This window comes from Hemiscyllium ocellatum, chromosome 34 (assembly GCF_020745735.1).
Source record: "Hemiscyllium ocellatum isolate sHemOce1 chromosome 34, sHemOce1.pat.X.cur, whole genome shotgun sequence".
NCBI classification, from domain to species: Eukaryota; Metazoa; Chordata; class Chondrichthyes; order Orectolobiformes; family Hemiscylliidae; genus Hemiscyllium; species Hemiscyllium ocellatum.
The window spans coordinates 42204172-42216359 of record NC_083434.1 but is presented as its reverse complement, the minus strand read 5'-3'; the positions used below and the strand labels follow the sequence as shown (position 1 = coordinate 42216359).

The following is a 12188-nucleotide window of genomic DNA, read 5'->3' as shown; positions in this document are numbered from 1 at the left end:
GTCAGGATTGTAGGACACCATTTATAGTAAAAGATCAAGGTGTAGGTGTCATACAATTGATGCGGTGTATTGATCAAACCTACCTATCTGACGAAGGAGCAACACTCCAAAAGCTTATACTTCCAAATAAAGCTGTTTGACTATGACCTGGTGTTGTGTGATTTTTAACTTTGTTGACCCCAGTCCAGCACCGACACCTCCACCCATTGTTTATCCTGATTTGGTTGGATCTCCACACAGTCAGCATGACACCAGTCAGCACAGCTGTGACCAGCAGTCATAATCATAGAGATGTACAGCACAGAAACAGACCTTTCGGTCCACCTCGTCCATGCCAACCAGATATCCTAATCTAATCTAGTCCCATTTGCCAGCACCTGGCCTATATCCTTCCAAAGCCTTCCTTTTCATATACCCATCCATTTGCCTTTTAAATGCTGTAATTGTACCAGCCCCCACCACTTCGTCTGACAACTCATTCCATACGCTCACCACCCTCTGCTTGAGAAAATTGCCCCTTCGGTCCCTTTTATATCTTTCTCCTCTCCCCCTAATCCAATGCCCTCTAGTTCTGGGCTCCCCCCCCCCCCCCCCCCCCCCCCTCCACAGAAAAGACCTTGTCTATTCACCCTATCCAGGCCCCTCACGATTTTAAAAGCCTCTATAAGGTCACCCCTTAGCCTCTAACGTTCCAGGGAAACAGCCCCAGCTTGTTCAGCCTCTCCCTGTAGCTTAAATCCTCCAACCCTAGCAACATCCTTATTAATCGTTTCTGAACCCTTTTAAGTTTCACAATATCCTTCCAATAGGAAGGAGACCAGAATTGCACACAATATTCCAACAATGGCCTAACCAATGTCCTGTACAGCTGCAGCATGACCTCCCAACTCCTGTACTCAATACTCTGACCAATAAAGGAAACATACCAAACACCTTTTTCACTATCCTATCTACCTGTGACTCTACTTTCAAGGAGCTATGAACCTGCACTCCAAGGTCTCTTTGTTCAGCAACATTCCCTGGGACCTTACCATTTAGTGTATAAGGCCTGCTAAGATTTGCTTTCCCAAAATGCAGCACCTCGCATTTATCTGAATTAAACTCTATCTGCCATTCCTTAGTCCGTTGACCCATCTGGTCAAGATCCTGTTGAAGTCTGAGGTAACCTTCTTCACTGTCCACTACGCCTCCATTTTTGGTGTCATCTGTGAACTTACTAACTGTATCTCTTATGCTCACATCCAGATCATTTATGTAAATGACAAAAAGTAGAGGACCCATCACCGATCCTTGTGGCACTCCACTGGTCACAGGCCTCCAGTCTGAAAAACAACCCTTCACCACCACCCTCTGTCTTCTCCCTTTGACCCAGTTCTTTATCCAAATGACTAGTTCTCCCAGTATTCCATGAGTCTCACCTTGTTAACGAGTCTCTCGTGAGGAATCTTGTCAAACGCATTACTGAAGTCCATATTGATCACGTCCACCACTCTGCCCTCATCAATCCTCTTTGTTACTTCTTCAAAAAACTCAATCAAGTTTGTGAGACATGATTTCCCACATACAAAGCCATGTTGACTATCCCTAATCAGTCCTTCCCTTTCCAGATACATGTAAATAGTGCCCCTCAGGATTCCCTCCAACAACTTGCCCACTACCAACGTTGCTCACCAGTCTATACTTCCCTGGCTTTTCCTTACCACCTTTCTTAAATAGTGGCATCATGTTTGCCAACCTCCAGTCTTCCAGCACCTCTCTTGTGACTATTGATGATACAAATATCTCAGCAAGGGGCCCAGCAATCATTTCCCTAGCTTCCCACAAAGTTCTAGGGTACACCTAAGTACATCCTGGTGATTTATCCGTTTTTATGTGTTTCAAAACATCCAGGACCACTTCCTCTGCAATATGGACATTTTTCAAGATGTCACATTTATTTTCCCACACTCTATCTTCCATGTCCTTCTCCACAGTATACACTGATGCAAATTACCCATTTAATATCTCCCCCATCTCCTGTGGCTCCACACAAAGGCCACCTTGATGATCTTTGAGGGGCCCTATTCTCCCCCCCCGTTACCCTTGTATCCTTAATTGTTGAACCTCCCGAGCAGCTCTAGCAAATGTCTCTGCCAGTGTATTAGTCCACTTCCAATTCAGGTGTAATCCATCCTTCTTGTACAGGTCACTTCTACCCCAGAAGAGATTCTAATGATCCAAAAATATGAATCCTTCCCCCATACACCAGCTCCTCAGCCATCTGCTCTATCCTCCTATTCCTACACTCACTAGCTCATGGCACCTGGAGTAATCCAGAGATTATTATCCTCGAGGACTTCTGTTTTAAATTTCTGCTTAACTTTCTATATTCTTCCTTCAGAATCTCATCCTTTTCCCTTCCGTTGTAATTAGTTGTGTACAATGACCTCCTACTAGTCCTTCTCCCCTTTCTGCACCCTCTCTGAGACATCGTTGAACCTGGCACCAGTAGGGCAACACGCCATTCTGATTTTTTTGCTGCTGGCCACAGAAACATCTGTCTGTGCCTCTGACCAGAGAGCCCTCTATCACAATCAATCGCTTGGAACCACTTGGTGTTCTGTGTAAACTTGGAATCATGCAGTTGACTGGACATCTGATTCGCACTGCAGAATGGCACCAGCAGTGTGGGTTTAATTCCTGCACCAGCTGATGTTGCCATGAAGGATTCTCCTGTTTAACCTTCCTCACCTGAGGCATGGTGACCCTCCGGTTAAACCGCCACCAGTCACCTCCCTCTAATTAGAGAGAGCAGCCCTGTGATCCGGTAAGACTCTGGAGACTTTACCATTGCCTGTGTTAATCGAGAGTATTACTGTCTGTTATACTGTCTGTTAGCTGTAGAAACTGTCTGTTAGCTGTAGAAACTTTGCGTTCCTCTGAATGTTTGTGGTTGTATTGAATATAAGCAGCAAGCCGGTGATTTACGTCACTGTTAATGTTTTCACGAAACTTTTCCTGCGAGCGTTTCTGCAAATTGCAGTGTGTTTGGAGCAAATTGTGTCAGGTTCTGTGCTCTACTCTTGTTTCAGGTCCAGTCTAGATGATTACTGTCCATCTGAACAGGTAGACTCGATTCAAGAGAGGATGTTAAAGGTACTACATTGTTGCTATGGGTCATTAGACGTACATTTGGAATACTGAATTTTGTCAGATGCTATATCCCTGTGTCTGAACCAGAGAGTGCGTACAGCCGTCAGTCTCATTTCCAGAAGAGAGCATCAAAATAGGAGCAGAAGGAGGCCATTTGTCCCACCATGATTCAAATCAATCCTGGGCTTCAACTCCACTTTCTAAAGAGAATTTTATTTAATAAATTATAATTTTAATGACACTTTTAACGTTGTTCTTGATCTTTGTTTCAACAATCTTGCTGTTAATGTTAGCAGTTTTATATAGTAAGCGAGTGTTTTTTTTTCTGACTGTTACGCAGTGCAGGATGAGGCCATTTAGTCCATTAGGGCCTGTGCTGTCCCCCTGAAAGAATCTTCCTGTTTGTAATCCAGTCAGTTTGTTATCTTCAAGATTCAGTCAAACATGCATGTCAAATTATTTTTATAAAATCAGTTTCTCTTCCTGGTCAAGTGTCTCAGATAGTTCTTGAATGAAAAAAACTTCTCCTGTTCTCCCTTTTTTTTCAATCTTGTTCCAGTGCTTTTTGGATCCCATTACCTCGTGTTAATGATGCAGTGACCAGAGGAAATAGTTCTTCTCCATCAGAATTTCTCACCATCTTGAAAACCTTGCTAAGGACACCTCTTGACCATCTCTCTTCCAAGGAGAACATTATGAACATTTGCAAGCCCCTCTTGCAACGAAAGTCCCCCATTCCTGGTAACATCCTGATAACATCCTCTGTGTCTGTTCTGAGTCTGAGTGAAGTTAGTCACAATACAGTTAAGTTTCTGATCAACAGCAAGCACAAGGTATACTTGGTCCTATTTCTCCCTAAGGGACAGAGTGTGGTGTAGTGGTAATATCACTGAATTAGTAATTTTGAGGCATACACTTGTGCTTTGGGAACCTTAAATTCAAACCTCACCCAATTGAAAAGGAATCTGGAATTAAAAGGTAGTCTCAGCTCAGTAACAGTGACCATGAGCTATCATTGACAGCATCTTCAAAACATGCGGGTCCTAGCTTTCTCTGTGGGATTAATCTCTATCACCATATAGAATGACAAGGACAACAAATACATGGGAGCACATGCATGTTTCCCTCCAAGCCACTCACCATTCCTTACTTGAAAATATATTATCAATTTTTCAAGGTTGCTGTATCAAAATCCTAGAACTCTTTTCCAAACAGTACCGTGGTTGTAACTAGTCCCCAAGGTCTACAGAGGTTAAAGAAGGCAGTTCACCACCATCTTCTAGATCTAAAGGGCAAAGGAAAATATTCTCACCTAATTGGGTCAGCATTTCAGCAAGAGGATGTTTTGCCTTGTTATTTATATTAAAAGATGCATTGAGTAAAGTTTGCCTGCCAATTAGGGACTGTTCTTGGCAATGGGAAAATATCTTAGTCCCAGCAAGCTTTCATGAGTAAACATAAGATTATACAACCTCCCAAAGCACCTTAACTCTTAACTTTCCACATTGTCTCTAATCAAATATGAGCTAACATACTCTGTAGATGTGGGTTGGGAAACGTTTGAAGCTCGGGTGTTTTCATCATTTCCTAACTGAATGTCACAATTCTTGGTGAATTTGCCCTTATTTAAGATTTCCTATTGACTTCTATTCTCCATCCGATGAGCTGTAACTCAGCAATGCATGGAAGATTGAGAAGTTATGATCTCAGAGGAAGCCTATTGTTCTTTTAAAGACATCTGAAATCTAGTTCTTTACAAGGAGAATGTAGCACAGCAATATTCCACAGTTTGAAACTGAAGAAATTTTACCATATGAGAATCAAACTAACAAGCGACCATAAAATACTATCTTGGGTACTGCCTAAACTCTGAAATCCCAAAATAACAGGTGAATGTGAACTCAAAGGCAATTTAAGTTGATTATAAACTATGAATTGATAGGTAGAAATAAGATCTTGCAAACTGCTTCCACATATCATTCAGCATATAGGTCATCATAAAAGTCATTAAAAACGCTTGTCTTCCTCAAAGAATTTCATCTCCTTGTCTTCTACAATTGAGCTTGACTTCCAGCCAACAGCAGCATGTTTGGGGTATCATATTCCCCAAACAAAATAAGACACCTGCAGAACCTGTACAATCAGTCTGGATGACTTCGATTACTGGCAGTTAGACACACCATTGTTCTGAGATAAAAGGTAGGGAGGAGGGACTAGGGGGAGGGGCGATGGAGGTGGGATAGGTGGAAGGAGGTCAAGGTGAGGGTGATAGGCCGGAGTGGGGTGGGGGCGGAGAGGTCAGGAAGAGGATTGCAGGTTAGGAGGGCGGTGCTGAGTTGAGGGAACCGACTGAGACAAGGTGGGGGGAGGGGAAATGAGGAAGCTGGAGAAATCTGAATTCATACCTTGTGGTTGGAGGGTTCCCAGGCGGAAGATGAGGCGCTCCTCCTCCAGCCGTCGTGTAGTTGTGTTCTGCCAGTGGAGGAGTCCAAGGACCTGCATGTCCTCGGTGGAGTGGGAGGGGGAGTTAAAGTGTTGAGCCACGGGGTGATTGGGTTGGTTGGTTCGGGCGGCCCAGAGGTGTCCGCAAGTAAGCGGCCTGTCTCACCAATATAGAGGAGGCCACATCGGGTGCAGCGGATGCAATAGATGATGTGTGTGGAGGTACAGGTGAACTTGTGGCGGATATGGAAGGATCCCTTGGGGCCTTGGAGGGAAGTGAGTGTGGAGGTGTGGGCGCAAGTTTTACATTTCCTGCGGTTGCAGGGGAAGGTGCCGGGGGTGGAGGTTGGGTTGGTGGGGGGTGTGGATCTGACAAGGGAGTCACGAAGGGAGTGGTCCTTGCGGAACGCTGATAGGGGAGGGGAGGGAAATATATCCTTGGTGGTGGGGTCCGTTTGGAGGTGGCGGAAATGGCGGCGGATAATACGTTGTATGCGCAGGTTGGTGGGGTGGTAGGTGAGAACCAGTGGGGTTCTGTCTTGGTGGCGGTTGGAGAAGCGGGGCTCAAGGGCGGAGGAGCGGGAAGTGGAGGAGATGCGGTGGAGGGCATCGTCGATCACGTCTGGGGGGAATCTGCAGTCCTTGAAGAAGGAGGCCATCTGGGTTGTGCGGTGTTGGAATTGGTCCTCCTGGGAGCAGATGCGGCGGAGACGAAGGAATTGGGAATATGGGATGGCGTTTTTACAGGGGGCAGGGTGGGAGGAGGTGTAGTCCAGGTAGCTGTGGGAGTCAGTCGGTTTATAATAGATGTCTGTGTTGAGTCGGTCGCCCGAGATAGAAATGGAAAGGTCTAGGAAGGGGAGGGAGGAGTCTGAGACAGTCCAGGTGAATTTCAGGTCGGGATGGAAGGTGTTAGTAAAGTTGATGAACTGTTCAACCTCCTCGTGGGAGCACGAGGCAGCGCCGATACAGTCATCGATGTAGCGGAGGAAAAGGTGGGGGGTGGTGCCAGTGTAGTTGCGGAAGATGGTCCATCTTCCGCAACTACACTGGCACCACCCCCCCACCTTTTCCTCCGCTACATCGATGACTGTATCGGCGCTGCCTCGTGCTCCCACGAGGAGGTTGAACAGTTCATCAACTTTACTAACACCTTCCATCCCGACCTGAAATTCACCTGGACTGTCTCAGACTCCTCCCTCCCCTTCCTAGACCTTTCCATTTCTATCTCGGGCGACCGACTCAACACAGACATCTATTATAAACCGACTGACTCCCACAGCTACCTGGACTACACCTCCTCCCACCCTGCCCCCTGTAAAAACGCCATCCCATATTCCCAATTCCTTCGTCTCCGCCGCATCTGCTCCCAGGAGGACCAATTCCAACACCGCACAACCCAGATGGCCTCCTTCTTCAAGGACCGCAGATTCCCCCCAGACGTGATCGACGATGCCCTCCACCGCATCTCCTCCACTTCCCGCTCCTCCGCCCTTGAGCCCCGCTCCTCCAACCGCCACCAAGACAGAACCCCACTGGTTCTCACCTACCACCCCACCAACCTGCGCATACAACGTATTATCCGCCGCCATTTCCGCCACCTCCAAACGGACCCCACCACCAAGGATATATTTCCCTCCCCTCCCCTATCAGCGTTCCGCAAGGACCACTCCCTTCGTGACTCCCTTGTCAGATCCACACCCCCCACCAACCCAACCTCCACCCCCGGCACCTTCCCCTGCAACCGCAGGAAATGTAAAACTTGCGCCCACACCTCCACACTCACTTCCCTCCAAGGCCCCAAGGGATCCTTCCATATCCGCCACAAGTTCACCTGTACCTCCACACACATCATCTATTGCATCCGCTGCACCCGATGTGGCCTCCTCTATGTTGGTGAGACAGGCCGCTTACTTGCGGAACGCTTCAGAGAACACCTCTGGGCCGCCCGAACCAACCAACCCAATCACCCCGTGGCTCAACACTTTAACTCCCCCTCCCACTCCACCGAGGACATGCAGGTCCTTGGACTCCTCCACCGGCAGAACACAACTACACGACGGCTGGAGGAGGAGCGCCTCATCTTCCGCCTGGGAACCCTCCAACCACAAGGTATGAATTCAGATTTCTCCAGCTTCCTCATTTCCCCTCCCCCCACCTTGTCTCAGTCGGTTCCCTCAACTCAGCACCGCCCTCCTAACCTGCAATCCTCTTCCTGACCTCTCCGCCCCCACCCCACTCCGGCCTATCACCCTCACCTTGACCTCCTTCCACCTATCCCACCTCCATCGCCCCTCCCCCTAGTCCCTCCTCCCTACCTTTTATCTCAGCCGGCCTGGCTCTCTCTCTCTTATTCCTGATGAAGGGCTTATGCTCGAAACGTCGAATTCTCTATTCCTGAGATGCTGCCTAACCTGCTGTGCTTTGACCAGCAACACATTTGCAGCTGTGATCTCCAGCATCTGCAGACCTCATTTTTTACACCATTGTTCTGCCATTCTCACGTTCCAACCATTTAATCTGAACTAATCTCCTCCAAACTCCATCCCATCCCCCTACACTATTGTATAAATGCTGCCCCCTTAACAATTCACAGCAGCTCTGATGGAGAATCATCTAGACTTGAAACGTTAGTTTGCTCTCTCTCTGTGGATGTTGCCTGACCCGCTGTGATCTCCAGCATTTGTAGTTTTCGGACAGATTCCAGCATCTGCAGTAAGTTTGTCTGACATAGATTGAGTAATGTTGTTTTCCAATAGCAGACATAACCTTGGCGAGTTTTGAGAAGATTTGTAGCTCAGGTTGAGATTTTGGGTGTAGGTTTGCTCGCTGAGCTGCAAGGTTCATTTCCAGATGTTTCGTTACCCTACTAGGTAACATCTTCAGTGGGCCTCAACCTGAGCTACAAATCTTCTCCAAATTAAGATCTATGGGCGCTATACACTAAAAATGGCCCGATAATGGGAAACGAATGCCATCCGACAGCGCCACCCGCGAGCAGCTGTACTTCCTGCATGAATGCCTAAGGAAACAGGTACTACCTAAATATCTTCAATACAAACTTCCCCTTAACAACCCTTTAGCCAAAAGAATAGCAGAGCAAAATGGCCACAGAATGCTGAGAGAAATTATTAATGATGCCCACAACAGACTCCGTAAATACAACCAGGACATTTTGCATCAAAATCCTTAGTCATGCAACAGACCATGAATGGACAGACACAGTACAACAAGCCATAGATATTAGACAGCGACAAACACAGAAAATGAAAAAACCAGATCTGCACAAAAAATATACAAACTTATACAAAGGAACAACACTGACAACACAGAAGCATGGATAAAAACTTATCTGACCAACCCTTAACAGACACTGAAAAAGCCATCCTAGTAAGAGGATTAAATTACAACTGCCAGGATGCGGACAAGATTTCTTAGCAGCTTTAGAAACAACACTAAAAGACAACCAACTCAACAGAAGAAACCCAGCAAACTAACAGACAGGTAGTCACACCAACATTAAGCAGATAAAAGGAAGGAAACAAACTATATACACAAGAAAGGAAGGCATTAGAAAGACTGAAAAAGATAAAAACATTGTTATCCTACCTGCAGACAAAGGATGTTTGACAGTCATTCTGAATCGAAGAGACTACATTGAAAAAGCGAACTCACTACTTACAGATACTAACACTTACCAACAGGTGGCGATAGACTCGACCCCACAATCGGAGAACCGAATCACAGCCCTACTCAAAAAACTTCAGAAATCTGGAGAAATAAATAAGACTGACTTCCAAAAAATGAAACCAGATGGATCCAACACACCATGCTTCTACGGATTACCCAAAATTCACAAACCAGGAGCCCAGACCCATATTATCACTACCTGGAACACCAACTTACAGATTGGCCAAGGAGCTACACCAAAGCCTAAAACACTTAGTAGGAATCTCACACCACTCCATCCACTCCACCCAAGAATTCCTGAAGACCATCAAAGACACTAAGATAGAAGAGGATGAAGTAATGGTCTCCTTTGATGTAACAGCCCTGTTTACATCAATCAACATTAACCTGGCCAAGGAAACACTGACTACACTATTAGAAGACCCAAAGACACATACACCAAATACCACCAACTTCATCAACAAAGACAGTATTATCAAGCTAGTGGACCTGTGCCTTCCCACCCACTTCACCTTCAAAAACAAAACCTACAAACAAACCAACGGAACATCCAGGGGGTCTCCGATATCAGGGTTTCTAGCAGAGGCAGTAATGCAGAGACTTGAACAAACAGCACTGCCAACCATCCAACCCAAATTTTGGGTCTGCTATGGGATGACACCTTTGTCATCACTAAACGAAACAAATTAGAGGAAACCTTCAAGACCATCAATAATACCCTTACTGGCTTAAAATTCACTAACGAGGAGGAAAACAACAACAAACTGTCATTCCTAGATGTCGTAGTAGAGCGAACAGCTGATGGGGAACTTCTAACCAGCGTCTACAGGAAAACAACACTTACGGACCATATACTAAGCTACAGAAGCAATCATCCCAACATCCACAAACGAAGCTGCATCAGAACATTATCTCCACGAGTCAGCACACACTGCAGCACAGAGGAACTACACAGTGCCGAGGAAAATCATCTATACAGTGTCTTCAAAAAGAATGGTACCCAATGAACACAGACTGCCAATTTCTCAGCAACAAACCCAAACAAGCAGTCAAAACATATCCAGAAACCCTAGCTACTCTCCCTTACATCAAAGACATCTTGGAAATGACTGCCAAACTACTCAGACCCCTTGGCATCATGGTAGCCCACAAACTCACCAACACACTAAAACAGCAACTAATGAACTTGAAAGACCCTATACAGACAACGTGCAAAACTAATGTCATTTATAAAATACCATGCAAGGACTGTAACAAACACTACTTTGGACAAACAGGCAGAAAACTAGCCACCAGGATACATGAACACCAACTAGCCACAAAAAGACATGGCCCTCTCTCACTAGTTTCCTTACATATGAATGAGGAAGGACACCACTTCAACTGGGACAACACATCCAACCTAGGACAAGCCAAACAAAGACACGCACAAGAATTCCCAGAAGTATGGCATTCCAACTGGAACTCTATCAACAAACACATCGAGTTAGACTCCATCTACCAACCCCTGAGAAAAGGAACTGGAAGTGACTTCACCACAGGAAATAACATCATCACAGGAAATGACATCAACTCAAAGAAACCCAAACATATAAATAGAAAGCAGGAATTTTCAGCATTGCTTTGCCTGAGGCCCACTGAAGATGTTACCTTGTAAGGTAACGGAACGTCTGGAAATGAACCTTGCAGCTCAGCGAGCAAACCTACATCCAGACATAACCTTGGCTTCTGTTTCTATCCTCCCTCCTTCAACCTGCCTGTACTGCACTACTGGAGTCATCAACTGCTACTACTGAGCTCTGGCGACTCCTACATGCTTTTAACAAGCTTCAGTCTCCCCAGGTATTCTGGTTTCCAATTATAGTTTCAGTTTTCATTTCCTTAGAACTTCTGAGGGCCAGTTTCTCTTTTTAGTTAGGGTCTATCTCAAAAATTACAAGGCGCTAAATCACAAAGTCCATGACAAAATGGGAGGTATAGAAGAGGAAGATAGCTAGTAATATCATCCACATTGTTTCTGGAATGTGGTGTTTAGAAATCTTGCTCCTTTTTCAACTCTTTAGGCTGTGATTTCCATAATGTTTGCCAATAATCTTTGTTAAATGAATAATCATGCCCTGATATACAGTATTGGGGTGACTGTTGTCAGGGCTTAAGCAGGAGAAACAATAACCTAAACACCAAAGGAACATAACATTCTTTCATCTTTTCTGCAAGGATTGTATTATTTCTCCATCTTTAGGGAGGATAAACTGCATTCAAAAATTGAAGGAAGATGATGTAGACTCCCACCGTCTATCTCTCTAATTGGAGTGAAGGTAAGACTTCTTGAAATTAATACTTTTCAAGTAAACCTTATTTTTGGATATTTCTGTGAAGGATAGCATTTCACTAGAGGGAGCCAAACTTTGTTTTTTTGATTTGTATTGAACATTAAATCTCCTTTTCCATCCAGTCACTGTCTGACAGTTTGTTATTCATCACCCAGTGTTTGACCTTTGCTGTATTGCCATGTTTTACCAGTATCGCTGAACTGTGACTTTGTCACTGGCTACAATAATAGACTGACCAGCATTGGATATGTAATCCTGAACCCATGCCTGAGAGAGATTCTCTATCTATTGATAATATACTCTAAAGGTGCTGGATAAATAAATGTTTTGGTTGTAGGTTTGCTTGCTGAGCTAGGAGGGTCATTTCCAGATATTTCGTCACCCTACTAGGTAACAAGTGGGCCTCAGGCAAAGCAGTGTACATGATTCATGCTTTTTATTTATATGTTTGGGTTGGTGATGTCATTTCCTGTGGTGATTTCAGTTCCTGTCCTATTTCTCAGGGGGTGGTAAATGGGGTCTAACTCGATGTGTTTGTTGAGAATTCCACACTTCTAGGAATTCTCGTGCGTGTCTCTGTTTGGCTTGTCC

The 12188-nt window shown here is 45.3% G+C and overlaps 1 protein-coding gene across 3 annotated transcripts in view; it reads left to right on the top strand.

Annotated features, from left to right (window-relative positions):
- Positions 1 to 11530, top strand: part of c34h5orf22 (chromosome 34 C5orf22 homolog) — a 34747-nt gene extending 23217 nt beyond the window's left edge. Inside the window, exons 9-10 of one of the 3 annotated variants that reach the window (XM_060849994.1) lie at positions 3072 to 3135; positions 11507 to 11530. In XM_060849994.1, coding sequence (XP_060705977.1) covers positions 3072 to 3135; positions 11507 to 11515 — 73 coding nt within the window. In that variant the 3' untranslated portion in view covers positions 11516 to 11530. Of the gene's footprint in view, positions 1 to 3071; positions 3374 to 3691; positions 4164 to 11506 lie in introns of those variants that run through there. The other 2 variants (XM_060849993.1, XM_060849991.1) reach the window with 2 other exon arrangements.
- The last annotated feature ends 658 nt before the right edge of the window (positions 11531 to 12188 follow it).